The 18,000-nt window shown below is 47.3% G+C and overlaps 1 protein-coding gene across 1 annotated transcript in view; it reads left to right on the forward strand.

The window, feature by feature from the left end:
* The window catches only part of PLCB2 (phospholipase C beta 2), a 163,246-nt gene that overhangs the window by 68,039 nt on the left and 77,207 nt on the right, over positions 1-18,000 (forward strand). Inside the window, exons 4-5 of the mRNA XM_066608520.1 lie at positions 16,858-16,998; positions 17,917-17,996. Coding sequence (XP_066464617.1) covers positions 16,858-16,998; positions 17,917-17,996 — 221 coding nt within the window. The remainder of the gene's footprint in view (positions 1-16,857; positions 16,999-17,916; positions 17,997-18,000) is intronic.

Raw genomic sequence — 18,000 nt, forward strand, 5'->3', positions numbered from 1 at the left:
TTAGGCCTGTTTCACAGGGGTGCCAAAGTCACGTGATTTTCTCCCATTGCAACAATACTACAAATCACGTGTATGTGAAGACCATGCTTTTCTATGTGTTCCTTCACATTTGCAATGTTTTGTAGCCTGCGGCATTGCAATGCAAAAACTTTGTGGGTTTCCCGATATGCCTGCGACGTGCGATGTTTTGTAGCCCATGTTTCCCAATGGAGCCTTCCTCTCTGTTTTATCGCGATGCAACTTTGACAGTAAGAAATTCTACTGTCAAAGCCATAAACTATGCCCTAGCTGCAGGGGGGGAAAAAAACACATACATCACCTAAGCATCTTCTCCCCAGGTCCCCGGCATTGTTTTGCATCATCTCTTCTGGCCGGGGATTGAAAAATCCCCACCTCCTGGAAGCGCTGCCTCTGATTGGCTGAGCGCCGTAGCCAGATTCCTGGAAGCGGAGAATTTAGGAAATTTCCTATTCCCAGCAAGAAGACATGCCTAAAGACCAGTGCTGGGGACCAGGGAGAAGATGCAGTGGAGCCGGACGGCGCTTCTTAAGTGATATATGTGTTTTTTTGGTTTTTTTTTTTTTCTGAAGCTAGGACTTATTTTTGGGGTAGCGGTTATATCTCAAGCCCTCCCCCCGAAGATATCTCTCTCCCCCCCGTCCCCGCCCCCCCCCCGAATCTGCTCGGACAAGTATGCAGTTACTTGAGAAGAGCGATGCTCGCTCGAGTAATTGCCTTAACCGAGCATGCTCGCTCATCTCTAGTCATAATATAATAGTCCAGTACTAGCTACACACAGAGATCACAGTGCAGTTGCCTGCAGTAGTCACAGGTGACTTCTTCTCTGATTGAAGGCATCTGTTTTAGTTATTCTGCTCTCTAGGCCCATACTCAACGCATTTGTGCCGCAATTTTGTCCATTGTGCATTGTGTATTAGTGTGCGCAACAGCAGTTTTTACTGTACTTTACACACACACAAGTCATGTGCAGTTGTGTGCACAAAAATACACCCACCAACGCACCCAGCCATTGAAATTGGCAAATTGGCATAATGAGTTCAAGATGGGGGACTGCACTGCAGAGAAGTGGCTGAAATACACAGAGGAGACCGCCAGAGTGTGACAGGCAATATGGTGAGGTAGGCAGGCATGAAAAAAAATGTTTTTGCCAGAATGGCCCTTCAAGTGCCAATAGACTGTTGCTGCTTCCCCTTCATCAGAGCCCAGCACCCAGGGCACATGTCCTGCTAGCTCCCCAGCTATAGTCTTGGCCTGATACCTAAACTTGATTGGCTATTTAATAAACCAGCAGAGTAGTATGATCAAAAACCTAAAAAGGGGTGTAAAGTTCAGACTGCGCACTTTACTGATATCTATTGTCCACTATGTAAATCACTGTAGGACAAAAAAAGTAGTGTTCTCATTTATGTTACCAACATTATCATTAGAGATGAGCGAGCACCAAAATGCTCGGGTGCTCGTTGCTCGAGTCGAACTTTCCGCGATGCTCGATTGTTCATTTCGAGTAACGAACCCCATTGAAGTCAATGGGCGACTCGAGCATTTTTGTATATCGCCAATGCTCTCTAAGGTTTTCATTGGTGAAAATCTGCAAAACCCAAGAAAGTGATGGAAACAACACAGAAACGGATAGGGCAGGCGAGGGGCAACATGCTGGGCTGCATTTCAGGTTCCCAAGTCCCACTATTAAGCCACAATAGCGGCAAGAGTGCCCCCCCCCCCTAACAATTTTTACTTTGGACAAACCCTCATTAGTAAGCCACACCTTAGCTAAGCACCACACTACCTCCAACTAATCACAAGCACTGCCTGCGGGACACACCACTGCCTCTTCTCCTGGGTTACATGCTGCCCAACCCCCCCGCACGACCCAGTGTCCACAGCGCACACCAAAGTGACTGGAGACAAAACAACTTGATTGTTCGCTTACCTTAACAAATAAAACCCTCTACAACTTCTTACTGTAAAACGTGGGGTAGGCCACAGTTTTATTTATATTTATCTTTAAATCACTTTATATAAAATTAAGAACCCTTCCCATGCCTAGCTGTACTAACACTTTAGTTGCCCCAAGGAAGTTCTGAGGCCCAAATCTCCATAGGTCTGCAAACCTTCCTTTTCCGTTTCCGGCATGGGAAACTCCCGGGCCACGCGGGATGTGCCGTATTGCCTACGGCACTTACCACCCCACCCCACTAACCCTACATAACGCAGACTCAACCCTGTCTTGCAAACCTGAAAGGAAAGTGTCCAAACCTACTTCATTGAGATGAACCCCATCCTCCCTCAAAGCTCCTCTTTCCTTGTCCTCCAGCTCCCAATGGCGCACAGCGATGCCCCCGATCGCCTTCACGAAATTTGATATTTTTTGGTTGACCAACTTCAGGACCTTTTCGATAGCCTCCATGTTTCTCGCACCTCTCCAACAGCGTCTAGTTATAATATCCGACCACACCAGTATAGAGTCTTGGAAACAGTCACGAAATCTTAGTAAATCCTGCTTCATTAGCACAAGAAGCTCGTTCATTTTGACTTTTCCTAGGTCGTTCCCCCCTGCGTGCACAACCAGAATTACCTTATGGGGGGTCCACCTGCTTATGCGCATAACCACTTGCAGCAACCTGTGCCATTGTAGTCCCCGGATTCCAAGCCACCTTACTTCTGTTCCGGCCAGGCCTACATTTTTTCCCAATGGCCGTACAGCTGCCCTCTTTTCCGCCCAATACACAAACGAGTGTCCAATTATCCACACTTTCCATGGCTCCGGGGCTGAAATGAAACAGACAACAGGAAAAACCTACCCATTCCGACTACCATATAAACCGATCTCACCATTAATCTGAGCCTTAATGGCCTATAACGCAATTAGATCCGGCCTGACATATGACTTATAGGCTTGCGACTTCCACCTGCCTAAGCGTTTCAAGCCTTCCTCGCTCATACCATGTGCTTCTGCCGTGGTCGTCGCTCCAATTCTAAAGGAATGGGTGCCGAACTCGTTTGGGACCAAACCCGAAAATTTTAACGCCGACTGTAAAACCGCTGAGAATTGAAAACGGGTTAAGAGGGAGCCCGATGAATGGGCCAGCAACTGGCCACTGGGTTCACGCGTTACCATATACCGGCGGACCATATCCACTGGGCACCATCTGGTGCCCAATCTACTGATCGCGATCCATTCCCCTCACCCATAAATGTCTGTTTTAGGTTTTCTGACCCGCACTCTTAAGCCGCCGCCGTAGAATATAACGTCACTTGTTAACAGGCCTCCTTGCTTGTTTTTACTGGCAGGGACTAACTCGCCAACGCGCAATGCCACAAAAAACGCTAAGGAAAAAGCCGTTTGAAATAACATCGTCTCCGAACCGTCCGAACAAATGGCCTCGAAGGCCTCTAAAAGTTTCACCAGCAGCTCAAACGTAATAGGCCGCTGGTTATCCTTGCTCGTCCCATCTTTTTTCCAACCGCGGATGATTTGTCTAAACACAAAATCCTTGGTGATATCATGAATGTTATGCAACCTCAATAAAAAAAAGCCACTCCCGATAAGTGCTTTTTCGCTAAACCGACCAATGCCTGTTTTGACCGCAAGCCAGTTAACATATCCAGCGTGGCTGAGCGAGCTCTGTCGCCTCCTACCACCGGATTACCCGCGAATGTCAGCCATGTCACCCAAATCGCATTGTAACTCCTCCATGTCGTGCCAGCCACTGATCTTTCTACCAGCTTTAGTAACTCTCCTCTGCCAGACTCCACATGAAAGGAGGGCAGCGTACCCCCTCGACGTCTGCTCCCGGGTGCCGCTCCCTGAACAACTCCATCTGTGAACGAGAGAGTGCATCAGCTGCGCCATTTTTGTGACCTGGGTCATGTCTCACTCTCAAATAAATATTCCTTTGAAGGCATATAAGCACTACATGCCTCACCAAGGCTAACACTGGTTGCGAACTTGACGATTGTTTGTTGATCGCATTGACTACTGCCACGTTGTCCGACCAAAAACACAACTTACAATCCTGTAACTCGGAGCCCCATAGCTCCAGAGCGACCACCAACAGAAAAAACTCCAGTAACGTAATGTTCCGTGTCCATTGTTTTTCACACCATAACCACAGCATGGGTGGGTCCCAGGAAGCCACCGGCGGTACATAAATAAATCCCATTGCATTGCCCAGCACAGCTGAGGTAACATCAGATTAAATACAGGTGGGCTTTGGCCCACACTGTATGCCCCAGTCAGACTGGGGTTCTTTATAAGTAGACACATGCAGTTACAACTCCGTGAGGACCGACAGTATGGGTGGGTCCCAGGAAGCCACCGGCGGTACATAAATAAATCCCATTTTATTGCCCCGCACAGCTGAGGTAACGTCAGATTAAATGCAGGTGGGCTTCGGCCCACACTGCATGCCCCAGTCTGACCGAGGTTTTTAATACATAGACACAGGCAGGTACAAATCCCTAATGTGAAGTCCCTGTGGACCCACAGCATGGGTGGCTACCTGGAACCCACCGGCGGTACATAAATAGATCCCATTGCAGTGCCCTGGACAACAGAGCTAACGTCAGATTAAATACAGGTGGGCTTCGGCCAAGAATGTTTTCATTGTTGGAGGAGGAGGACGGGGATGTTTTTGAGGCAGTACGTGTCCTGTCCCCGTGTCCGTGGTTATATGCACCTTACCAGTAACTGCGTTGGTGGGATAGTGGTCGCGACTGTGGACCTATTAGCGCGGTTTTATTCCGTTGGTTTTTGGAATGTGGCCAGGATTAAGTGGGCCATGGTGGGGGGCTTTCTTATTGTGTCGTGTAAGGTGAAATTCTTGGACTGCCGCCAGACAGACCACTGCGAAAGCATTTGCCAAAAATGTTTTCATTGTTGGAGGAGGAGGACGGGGAAGTTTTTGAGGCAGTACGTGTCCTGTCCCCGTGTCTGTGGTTATATGCACCTTCCCAGTGACCGCGTCGCTGAAAAGTTGTCGCGCCTGGGGAACCTAGTAGCGCGGCCTCGCCACCATCATGTCTTTGGGAAGCCTCCGTTTCCACTACCCTGTAACATTGCAGTAGCAGCAGTATAGGCAGAGCCGAGAATTAGTAACACTTCAGTGGTAAGAGTATGCACAAACCCCTGTAACATTTCATTGGCAGCAGTGACGACAGACCCCACTAACATTTCATTTGCAGCAGTATACACAGACCCCAGTAACATTTCAGTAGTATCTGTATAGTCAGACCCCAGTAACTGTTCAGTAGTATAAGTCTAGACAGACGCCAGTAACATTTCAGTTCAAGCAGTATTGACAGACCCCAGTAACATTTCAGTAGTATCAGTTGCGACATGCCCCAGTCACATTTCAGTTCCAGCAGTGCAGACAGACCCCAGTAACAGTAACGTTGAAGCAGTATGGGCAAAGCAGCAGATAAACATTTCCTTGGCAGCAGTGTAGGGAGACCAAAGTATTTGTAACATTTCAGTAGTAGCAGTATAGTCAGACCCTAGTAACAGTAACGTAGAAGCAGTATGGGCAAAGCAGCAGATAAATATTTCCCTGGCAGCAGTGTAGGGAGACCAAAGTATTTGTAACATTTCAGTAGTAGCAGTATAGTCAGACCCCAGTAACATTAATGTAGAAGCAGTATGGGCAGAGCCCACTATTAGTTACATTTCTGTTATAGTAGTATAGACCTGCCCTAGTAACATTTCTGTTGAAGCATTATGGGCAGAGCCAAGTATTAGTAAAATTACAGTAGTAACAGTATACACCAACCAAGGTAACATTTCAGGAGCAGAAGTATCGGCAGACCAAAGTAACATTTCTGTTGCTGAAGTATGGTCAGACCCCTGTAGCATTACTGTGGCAGAAGTATAGGTAGTCAGAACAGAGTTACATTTCTGTAGCAAAAGTGTAGGCCAACCCCAGACACAGTGGTGTACCATGAGTGCAGGCGAAGCCCATAAAAATTACTTTGATTACATTGTAGGCGAGGGCCCGAAAAATTGGTGTACCAACAGTACAAATGTATCCCAGAAAAATTGCCCATGCCCAACCCAGAGGGCAGGTGAAACCCATTAATCACTTAGCGTACTGTGGCTTAATTTTTAACTGGGCCTGGAGGCAGCCCAGTCAAAAAAACAATTGGTTCAGGTGGAAGTTTCAATGCTTTAACGAGAATTGAAACAGATAAATATTATTTAGAAAAGTTATATGAGCCTTTTAGCCCACAGATAAATTGCCCATTCGCGGTGATTACGAGAGGTTTCAGGAGGAGGAGCCGGAGGAGGAGGACGAATATCATACACAGATTGACAAAGGTCTTTAGGTAGCGCTGCTGTCCGCTGGTGGAGAAGAGAAGTCTGGGGAAATCCAGGCTTTGTTCATCTTGATGAGTGTAAGCCTGTCGGCGCTGTCAGTTGACAGGCGGGTACGCTTGTCCGTGATGATTCCCCCAGCTGCACTAAACACCCTCTCTGACAAGACACTAGCCGCAGGGCAAGCCAACACCTCCAGGGCATACAGCGCGAGTTCGGGCCACGTGTCCAGCTTCGACACCCAGTAGTTGTACGGAGCAGAGGCGTCACGGAGGACGGTGGTATGATCGGCTGCATACTCCCTCACCATCTTCTTATAGTGCTCCCTTCGACTCAGCCTGGACTGGGGAGGTGTGAGACAGTCTTGCTGGGGAGCCATAAAGCTGGCAAAGGACTTGGAGAGTGTTCCCTTGGCTGCGCTGAACATGCTGCCTGATCTCCCCTACTACTTGGCCCACAGAACTGCACCTTCGGCCACTAGCGCTGTCAGATGGGAAGTTTTCCATCAGTTTGTCCACCAGGGCCCTGTGGTATTGCATCGCTCTAAAACCCCTTTCCTCTTCGGGAATGAGAGTGGAAAGGTTATCCTTATACCGTGGGTCAAGCAGTGTGTACACCCAGTAATCCGTAGTGGCCAGAATGCGTCTAACGCGAGGGTCACGAGAAAGGCATGCTAACATAAAGTCAGCCATGTGTGCCAGGGTACCTGTACGCAACATATGGCTGTCCTCACTAGGAAGATCACTGTGAGTATCCTCCTCCTCCTCCTCCTCAGGCCATACACGCTGAATGGATGAGAGGCAAGCAGCATGGGTACCCTCTGCAGTCGGCCCAGCTGTCTCTTCCTCCTCAGGCTCCTCCCCCTCCTCCTCCTCCACGGGCTGAGATATAGACATGAGGGTGCTCTGACTATCCAGCGACATACTGTCTTCCCCTGCCTCCGTTTCCGCCCGCAAAGCATCAGCCTTTATGCTTTGCAGGGAACTTCTCAACAGGCATAGCAGGGGAATGGTGACGCTAATGATTGCAGCATCGCCGCTCACCATCAGGGTGGACTCCTCAAAGTTTCCAAGGACCTGGCAGATATCTGTCGTCCAGGCCCACTCCTCTGTAAAGAATTGAGGAGGCTGACTCCCACTTCGCCACCCATGTTGGAGTTGGTATTCCACTATAGCTCTACGCTGCTCATACAGCCGGGACAACATGTGAAGCGTAGAGTTCCACCGTGTGGGCACGTCGCAAAGCATTCGGTGCACTGGCAGATTAAACCGATGTTGCAGGGTGCGCGGGGTGGCAGCGTCCGTGTTGGACTTGCGGAAATGTGCTCTGACCCGTCGCACCTTGCCGAGGAGGTCTGACAAGTGTGGGTAGCCTTTCAGAAACCGCTGAACCACCAAATTAAAGACGTGGGCCAGGCATGGCACGTGCGTGAGGCTACCGAGCTGCAGAGCCGCCACCAGGTTACGGCCGTTGTCACACACGACCATGCCCGGTTGGAGGCTCAGTGGCGAAAGCCAGCGGTCGGTCTGCTCTGTCAGACCGTGCAACAGTTCGTGGGCCGTGTGCCTCTTCTCTCCTAAGCTGAGTAGTTTCAGCACGGCCTGCTGACGCTTGCCCACCGCTGTGCTGCCGCGCCGTGCGACACCGACTGCTGGTGACGTGCTGCTACTGGCAAGTCTTGATTGCGAGACAGAGGTTGCGTTGGAGGAGGAGGAAGGTTTAGTGGAGGTGGCATACACCGCCGCAGATACCAGCACCGATCTGGGACCCGTAATTCTGGGGGTGAGTAGTACATGAGCAGTCCCAGGCTCTGACTCGGTCCCAGCCTCCACTAAATTCACCCAATGTGCCGTCAGGGAGATATAGTGGCCCTGCCCGACTGTGCTTGTCCACGTGTCCGTTGTTAAGTGGATCTTGCCAGTAACCGAGTTAGTGAGAACGCGTACGGCACACTGTGAAAAATAGTGGCGACTGGGGACAGAGTAGCGCGGGGCTGCCGCCGCCATCATGTTTTTGAACGCCTCAGTTTCCACCAGCCTGTAGGGGAACATCTCCAGGCTGATCAATTTGGCTATGTGGACATTTAAAGCTTGAGCGTGTGGGTGCATGGCGGCATATTTGCGCTTTCGCTCCAACGATTCTCTTAGCGACAGCTGGACGCTGCGCTGAGAGACGTTGCTGGATGGGGCCGAGGACAGCGGAGGTGAGGGTGTGGGTCCAGGCCAGGAGACGGTCATGCCTGTGTCGTGAGAGGTGGGTTGGATCTCAGTGGCAGGTTGGGGCCCAGGGGGAGAGGCAGTGGTGCAAGCTGGAGGCGGTGAATGGCCTTCGTCCCACCTTGTGGGGTGCTTGGCCATCATATGTCTGCGCATACTGGTGGTGGTGAGGCTGCTGGTGGTTGCTCCCTGGCTGATCTTGGCGCGACAAAGGTTGCACACCACTGTTCGTCGGTCGTCCGCCGACTCAGTGAAAAACTGCCACACCTTAGAGCACCTTGGCCTCTGCACAGTGGCTTGGCGTGAGGGGGTGCGTTGGGAAACAGCTGGTGGATTATTCGCTCTTGCCCTGCCTCTACCCCTGGCCACCCCACTGCCTCTTCCAACTTCTCCTGCGGCTGCAATTGCCTCCCCCTCTGAAGACCAGTCCTCAGTTAGCTTATCACACCAGGTGGGGTCAGTCACCTCATCGTCCAGCGGCCCTTCCTCCGAATCCTCTGTGCGCTCCTCCCTCGGACTTACTGCCCTCACTACTACCTCACTGATAGACAACTGTGTTTCATCGTCATCGTCCTCCTCACCCACTGAAAGCTCTTGAGACAGTTGCCGGAAGTCCCCAGCCTCATCCCCCGGACCCCGGGAACTTTCCAAAGGTTGGGCATCGGTCACGACAAACTCCTCGGGTGGGAGAGGAACCATTGTTGCCCAATCTGGGCAGGGGCCTGAGAACAGTTCCTGGGAGTCTGCCTGCTCCTCAGAATGTGTCATGTGAGGAGGCTGGGAGGAAGGAGGAGTAGCAGCCAGAGGATTCAGAGTTGCAGCAGTGGACGGCGTAGAAGACTGGGTGGTCGATAGATTGCTGGATGCACTTTCTGCCATCCATGACAGGACCTGCTCACACTGCTCATTTTCTAATAAAGGTCTACCGCGTGGACCCATTAATTGTGAGATGAATCTGGGGACCCCTGAAACTTGCCTATCTCCTAATCCCGCAGCAGTCGGCTGCGATACACCTGGACCAGGAGCTCGGCCTGTGCCCACACCCTGACTTGGGCCTCCGCGTCCACGTCCTCTGCCCCTACCCCTACCCCTCAGCATGCTGGATTAAGAATCGAGCAGAGACAGAGCGGTGTAAAAATGTTTGTGAATTATTGCCGCGCAGTTGGTGGCTGCCAGCGGTAATATAACGCTAAATGAAGCCAGAGATAAATTATAAGGAAGGCTGCACTTAGGCCTAGCTGTGAACTATGCAGTTTGGATGAACGTGAAGTCCCATAGGCCACGCAGGCAAATGCACTGGGTCTCCGGTAGACGTAAAAAGTAATTTGTTTTTTAAATCTCCTTATTTTACTATGCAATGAAGGCTGAGGCTATGCAGTGTGTATTGCACTTTCAATCTATGGGCGTCGGGCAGACCGTGAACTTCTGAGACAGCACACGTATAACACAGAGCGTTGTAGAAAATGTGTGGTTTCTTGGCGTACACTTAGAGGCAGACTGCAGTGAGGCAACCCAAAGTGCGGACAGAAATATTTTTAAATGAAGGCTGCACTTAGGCCTAGCTGTGAACTATGCAGTTTGTATGGACGTGAAGTCCCACAGGCAACGCAGGCAAATGCACTGGGTCTCCGGTAGCCGTAAAAAGGAATTTTTTTTAAATCTCCTTATTTTTCTATGCAATGAAGGCTGAGGCTATGCAGTGTGTATTGCACTTTCAATCTATGGGCGTCGGGCAGACCGTGAACTTCTGAGACAGCACACGTATAACACAGAGCGTTGTAGAAAATGTGTGGTTTCTTGGCGTACACTTAGAGGCAGACTGCAGTGAGGCAACACAAAGTGCAGACAGAAATATGTTTAAATGAAGGCTGCACGCAGGCTCTGCTGTGCAATACAGAGGTACTACAACTCCCAGCAACCACGAAGTTAAATGCACACGGTCACAGGTTGCCCTAAGAAGAACCGTTGGAGTTCTTGTAGACAGGATTCTACACTGCCACTGTCCCTGCCTGACCAATACTGCCCCTATACTCAAGTACAGACTGCAGCCTGAGAATGCTACAGCCTGCACGCCCGATATACATTAAAAAAAAATTGTGCAAAACTGCTCACAGCAGCCACAACAGTAATGCACTAGGTGAGCTGTGGCCCTAAGAAGGACCGTTGTGGTTCTTGAAGACGCTAACACTGTTCCTATAGCAGCAGCAGCACTGTCCCTGATCTCTCTTAGCGTGTGTCTGTGGCGAGCCGCGGGCGGGGCAGATTTAAATACTCGGGGGTCACTTGATCTCGCCAGCCACTCACTGCAGGGGGTGGGATAGGGCTGGAACGTCACAGGAGGAAGTTGTAATGCCTTCCCTGTGTTTCTATTGGGCAGAAAAGCGCGCAAATTTCTCAGGGAAGGAAATGTAATGGAGTCAAGTGCCGCATGGTGCTCATCTCGAGTAACGAGCATCTCGAACACCCTAATGCCCGAACGAGTATCAAGCTCGGACGAGTGCGCTCGCTCATCTCTAATTATCATTCTTTATTTAATCCCATACTAGGAAATAGATTCTCTATATTAGACTTATTATAGTCCTTCCAATGCGTCATAGCTTTGCAAAGTTCCTGGAAACTATGAAAGCAGTACTTCCATGTAGAACATTAGTCATTTTGGTTATAATTAGCCTCAAAGGATACAGCTTGTACACATATATATATAATTTTTTTTTTTTTGTTGTGTCGTTTTGATGCTTTGATAAAGCAACAGTGACACCTGGTGGTACATTACTGGAAGTCCTATTTTGGGAAGAAGCTGCCAAAGTAAGGAAAACTTTTTCCCTTACAGCTTGTCATTAGTGTCCAATGGATGTCTTGTAAAAGTTTAGGTTGGGTTAATATCCCGTTTCAGTGTACGTCCAGCCCAGCAATGCCACCCATCAAGAAATTCCTGGATAGTCTGTAAGAACGGGGCACTTTTTTCCAGTGTCCGTGAGAAAAAAAAATAGATGCAGCTTTGATTACATTGATGCTGCTGGTTATTGAGTGGGTTACTATGACTGTAATTAACATAATTTTCCAGCTCGCAGTAAATGCTGGTGATGAGTTCATTTCAGTATCTGACCAACATAACATTGCAGCTAATAGCCAACATCTAGAAATGCACATCAATATGGTATTACAGGACCAGAAGGTGATAATAACTGCTACACACAGTATGGAAAGAAAAATGTTTTATTTAATTGCCATGTTGTTCAGCAATACAAAACCAAACACAATGTAACAGTGTTGTACAATGTGAATGGGCTGTCAAGCGTGTTATCGCATGAATACAGCAGTCTGATCCAGCAAAATTAGCTGGAGGTTAAAATGCAAAAGCTTGTCTACAGTATGCACCGTGTTGTCATACGTTATTCATATTGGAGGTCAATATTCCTTTCCGTCTTCTGCAGATAGAACAATGGAGAAAGGCTCCTGCTTGAGCTAGTTTGTAAAGAATGGAGGAGCCCTCATAAGAAACTGGTGTTCTTGCTGCATGCAATGTTTGTGATTTTCGTGAGATGCGTTTATAACATTAGACAGTCCCATTGGCATTTGCGTTAAAAAAAATGAAACAACATCATGATAGCAAGTGTGAAGCACCCTAAGGGCACATGCAGACGACCGTATATCGGCTGGGTATTCACGCCGGCCAATATACAGCGTCTCTCTCTGCAGGGGGAGGAGGCTGGAAGAGACAGGAGCAGTGCTCTGAGCTCCCGCCCCCTCTCTGCCTTCTCTCCACCCCCTCTCCGCCCCTCTGCACTATTTGCAATGAGAGGAGGCAGGATGGGGGCGGGGCTAAATTCCAGGAATTAGCTCTGCCCCATCCCGCCTCTCCTCATTAAAAATAGTGCAGGGGGGTATAGAGGGAGCGGGAGCTCAGAGTACTGCTCCCGGATCTTCCAGCCTCCTCCCCCTGCAGAGAGAGACGCCGTATATTGGCTGGGCGTGAAAACCCAGCCGATATACGGTCGTCTGAATGCACTCTAAGGCACAGAGAAATGACACCGTCAGATGCCATAATTGATGGGGAACCTCACAACAGTTAGCCTCAACCAGTGAGAGAATACAAGGATATGGATGTGCTGCATTGCTCAAGCAAACCTATATTGAGGGGCAGTTTTCCCACCAAAGAGGACTTAAGGCACATTTAGACACAACGATTATCGCTCAAAATCTCTGTTGAGCGATAATCGTTGTGTGTAACTGCATCCTAAAAGAGAACGATCAGACTTATTAGGAGTTCACAGCAGGATACAGCTGATACTATTGTTTCAGCTGTATCCCGCTCCCTGAACAGAGGAGGGGTATGAAGAACAGAGCAGTCCAGCTGTGTTCTTCATAGTCTGCACAGAGCCCATAGCTGTATACCAGCTGAGCGATCCGTGCACCGCCGGGGTATGAAGAACACAGCGATCCAGCTGTGTTCTGCATACCCCGCAAGGAGCACCCCGCTGCCTAACAGCCAGGCGCTCCGAGCAGAGAACAGCTGGATGCAGAAGACAAGTGGCCCCGCTTGTCTTACTCATCCCCCGCTTGGAGCACAAGGTGATCGCTCAACATTTGAGTGATCACCTTGTGCTTAAAGGCACACAATGTTTATCGCTCAAAGGTCGCTCAAAAGACATGCTTTGAGTGATAATCGTTGTGTGTAAATGGGCCTTTAGAGCCAGTATTTGTGAAGTAAGAAGTGTGTGGCACAGAAATTTCAGGAGGGTTAGCTGGTGAATGAGTTAAAATGCCCAGAGGACCAATGTAAATGTGGTGCAACGGACGGCCACAAAAGCAAGTCTGCAACAGCCAGGTGCCAAATCAGTTGGCTGTAGCCCTCCCTTCATTAAGCTGTCTTCACACTGGCGATAATATCGCACAATTTTTGCGCGATACGGAAGTGAGTGAAAACGCAGAATTATGAAACCAATGATTTTCAATGGTTTCATTCCCATTTGCAATGTTTTCATGCATGCGATGTGGCGTGAAAAAAAAATCGCAACACGTCCTATCTTTCCGCGTTTTGTGTTTTTTGTAGTCCATGTTTCCCTATGTAGCCTGCTTTTTATCGCATCACAATGCACGAACTTGCAATTTTCGTGCAATGCGTTGTTAACTTTAGAAGCTCCTATTGTCTTTCTTGCTAGAAAATCACAATAAAATCACAAGCGGCAGCAAAGTTTTTGCTTGAAAACACATCACTGCCGCCCTAAAATCTCATGAGCAAAATTGCGATTTTGCAATGATTTTGTCCTTCACACTGGCGATCATGATATTGCCATGAGAAAATTGCGGCAATATCGCAATTCCGCTCACCTTTAGGGCTCATTCACATTGGTGAATGCAATATCGCGGCAATATTTGAATTTTCCTCATGTCTGAGCATCAGCGATGCTTGTTCTTGCAAAAACATCGCGGCTGCTTGCAATAGACAGTGGGAGTTTCTAATGTTAAAAACACATCGCATCGCTCGAAAATTGCAAGTTCGCACGTTGCAATGCGATAAAAGAAGGAAAAAATAGGCTAGAAAATAACACTAATCGCAGACAAATATGTCATGCCGCAATTTTCTTTTCAAGCCACATCGCATGAGGGAAAACATCGCGATTGGGAATGAAATCGGTAAATAGCATTGGTTTCATAATTCTGCATTTTTACTCACTCTTGCATTGCACCTAAATTGTGTGATTTTCTCCCAAGTGTGAAGACACCCTTTGGGCTCCTTCACACTGGCGATTGTGATATCACCGCGAGAAAATCGCAACGAAATCGCAGCTTTGTTCTGTCTTTTTTTTAAGTCAAAAATGCTTTCTTTTGTGAAAATTCGCACATCTCATCACTGTTGTCTGGGATTTTCTCACGCAATTTTGTCACGGAAAAAGTCAATAGGAGTTTCTTATGGTAAAAACGCATCACAGTGCATGAAAATCTCAAGTTCGTGTGTTGCAATGCGATAAAAAGGAGGTTCCATAAGGAAACATAAGCTAGAAAAAACACAAAACCCTTTTATAGATAGGACATGCCACGATTTTTTTTCACGCCACGTCGCATGAGGGAAAACATCGTAAATGTGAATGAAACCACTGAAAATCATTGGTTTCATAATTCTGCGTTTTCACTCACTCTCGCATCGCGCAATCACTTACTGTTATGTCTGAGTTTAGATGTATGTGAACGTTTTACTGCATGGCACTAATAAACTATGGATGAGTCAAAGAGCCTTGAAGGTGCCTATGTATATAAAGTATTCAGTGGCATTTTGACAGTGTGCAAGTCGCTTCTTTCAGAAAATGTAGATGTGGAGCCTTAGCATGTTTCTTTTCTTTAGAGGTGGAATGTCAAAAGAGTAAAAAATTGTCCCGCCTACAGGAAATGCAAAATGTCCACCCCCCCTTATCAGTTAAAGGGTTAAGAAGGCTCCTTGAAAGAAAGACATGTTTTAGTAATATAGTTAATAGTGACTGTTCATTTACAGGCCTCCTGAGAAAGATAAGTTACATCTGTCTAGTGATTTGTCATTACATAAGCACAGCATGACAGACTGAGGAAGTCTCGGGTTGTCGGTGCCGCTGAACAGTGGAGTCTGGATGGTGTCACGGTCTCTTTTTTTTTTCAACATTAATATTTAAGATAAAATATTCGGGATGTTATGTGAGACCTTTGAAGGAATAAGCAGAAAACTCCATTGTGTTTGTGGTAGGTTTCCCAGAATAGAGTGTATTGTTCCCCAGGCTGCACCGTATATGTATGTTAGAAAGGGGGAAACTTTGTTGAAGTCCAACTTTTCGTTAAATAAAAGTTACTTCTAGATTATAATCTATATATTGTATAAAACACAGGTGCCCAACTTTTTAGACCTTGTGAGCTACATTCAACTTTGAATGATGATTGGGAGCCACATTCAAGTTAAAAATGTAGATAAATTTTTAAACTAGGGCTACACGGCATCTTTGGGTGCAACACTTGTTATGCATCCAACTGCTGCATCACAACCTAATGTACATCAATGTGATCATGTCATGACTAGCAAGTTGCCGCCACCCAATATTCGCAAGAAATCCAAACCCAATGATCACATTCACCTGCATTCAGATGCAATGTAGCAGGGCTATAGAGCAATCTCTGACCATTTAACACATGTCATGCTGAAAGCCACCATGTAAACCAAGAGTACATGTGAAGAAAGTAAAACGTCTAGTATTATGCCATCCAAATTGGCACTGTTTGCAATAATTTCAATTGCCAATGCATATGGTTAGAACCCAGGACTCCCATGGCGAGTCACACAGCAAGGCCACTGGCTGGGGAACACTGCCAATAAAATCTGGACCACACATCACATGGCTACCATGACTGTAATCAAAGCCGTAACTTGAAGCTCCTGGGCCCCAATGCAAAGTCTGTAATGGGGGCCCCAACTCTAATGCTTTAGTCATAGTACTTGGCTCCCTATATGGAAAAGAGAAGCCTTATGTGCCCCACTAAGGCTCCTGGGCCTGGGTGCAACCCCATCCTCTGCATCCCCTATAATTATCCCCCTGACTATAATGCTTTCTAGTGCCACAAGAAAATCACAAACGACCTTTAGACTGGTACAAATAAAGTTCAACCATGTAAAATCTTTTTGACCACTGTGAAGTCACTTGCAATTTTCTTGCCATAGGCCACCACTGTGCTTGTGTTACAGAACCCCTATCCATTCACTATGGATCACGCACAACAACAGCTCACCTGGATATTTTTTTTCCTTACAACCATGCCTAATGAAAGCTCAACAAGTGGGCCAAATTCATTCAAAAAGTTTACAGAGAGGCTGAAAGACAAAAGCTAGCCTGTAGATGCCATAACTTACGGGGGCATGACTGGTTTTATACTATAAAGTGGCTGAGTTTGTCAACGTATAGGCAAGAAAATCAGCTTTTTTTCTATGAGCAGTGCTGTTCCTGTCCATAAGCTGTGCCTGGTATTACAGGACATCTTTAATGACTTGAATGTGGATGAGTGGCATTACCAGAAACAGCCAAAGGGCAAAGTGGCGCTGTTTGTAGAGAAAAAAACAGACCCTTTTTTGCATTCGTAGAAAATCCCTTTATGGTTCTTTTTTTTTTTGTTTCAAGTATGAGTTTTTAAAAAGTATTGTTGTTAGGTGAAGTTAATAGATATTTGGAAGTCCTCATGTGGTAGGTTCCATCAAAGGTCTAATGCTCCTCCAGAAGTTCTACAGTATGTAGTCATTTAATTACATTGTATGATGATTATATCGCTTTTCAATAACATAATTTCCCTGTTATGCAGAGTCAGAAGTTACGAGAAGTCTTCAATCTGGACTTTCCTGAAAATAATTTCCTGGCCAAAACTCTGTGTATCATCACTGGGCCAGACATGGTGGATCTTACCTTCCATAACTTTGTCTCCTACAAGGAGAATGTCGGCAAGGTACAGTACCAAGAGTCTTCAGTAAAGTGCGATAGCTTCACAGAAAATTGCGACCATCTGAAGCCTTGGTTTCATTCAGATGGGGGATTTTTTTGGGCGCGCAAAAATATCGGAGAAAAAAATATAGCACACAAGCACGTTATTTCAGTGACCGAAATTTCTTTCTGCGCAATAATATAGGTCTTGCCCTATCTTTGGACCGCACAACACTGGAGGCTCCATAGACTTGGTCGAAGCTATTCTTCGTTCATGCGATTGTATGGTGTGAGCTGCAAAACATAAAATCATGACGCTCATGTAAAGGAGGCCTGAGGCTTAGGATGTCTTCAGATGACTGTATGCGCATTCGTTTTTGTGCGTGTAAAACAAAACGAGAACAAACTCATTGAAATCAATGGATTCTATTTCCTGTATCATGCACACACAATTTTTGTGCAAAAACACAGAATTATGCCCATTTGAAGGAGCCCTACGGGCAGTCGCACATGCGTGTAAGCGCACATAAGCTCGCGAAATGTATATGCGCTATGCAGGATGCACGATCGCGGGCTATTGTGCTTGTATCAACTCATTTTACTGTACTTTATTGCGCTGCCGGGACTGCTGACATCGACACGGTCCTAGCAGCGCCATGTTTGAGTAGACGGGACAGCCTCCTTAGTAGGCAGGTCATCTGTCTCGGTAGGTGGGTCAGATAAGCTAGTAGGCCCAGGTGCTATCATTTAACCCTGCAAAATCACGCAATTCTGACCTGCGTGTGAAGAGCCTCCTGGCCTGTGAATGCGTACACAGACTGCACTAAGAACAAAAATATGTCCGTCTAAATGGGCCCTAAATGTAAAACCAATTCCAAAAGCCAAGAACACCGCAGTATAGTATGGAGACGTCTGCAACTTTGTAACAGATGTTTTTTTTCAGGATTGGGCTACTGACATTATGGCAATCATCACAAATCCTTCTGTAGACAACGCTTCTCGGTACTCCTTCTACCAGAAAATGTAA

Source organism: Eleutherodactylus coqui, chromosome 6, assembly GCF_035609145.1.
Source record: "Eleutherodactylus coqui strain aEleCoq1 chromosome 6, aEleCoq1.hap1, whole genome shotgun sequence".
In the NCBI taxonomy this organism is placed as follows: Eukaryota; Metazoa; Chordata; class Amphibia; order Anura; family Eleutherodactylidae; genus Eleutherodactylus; species Eleutherodactylus coqui.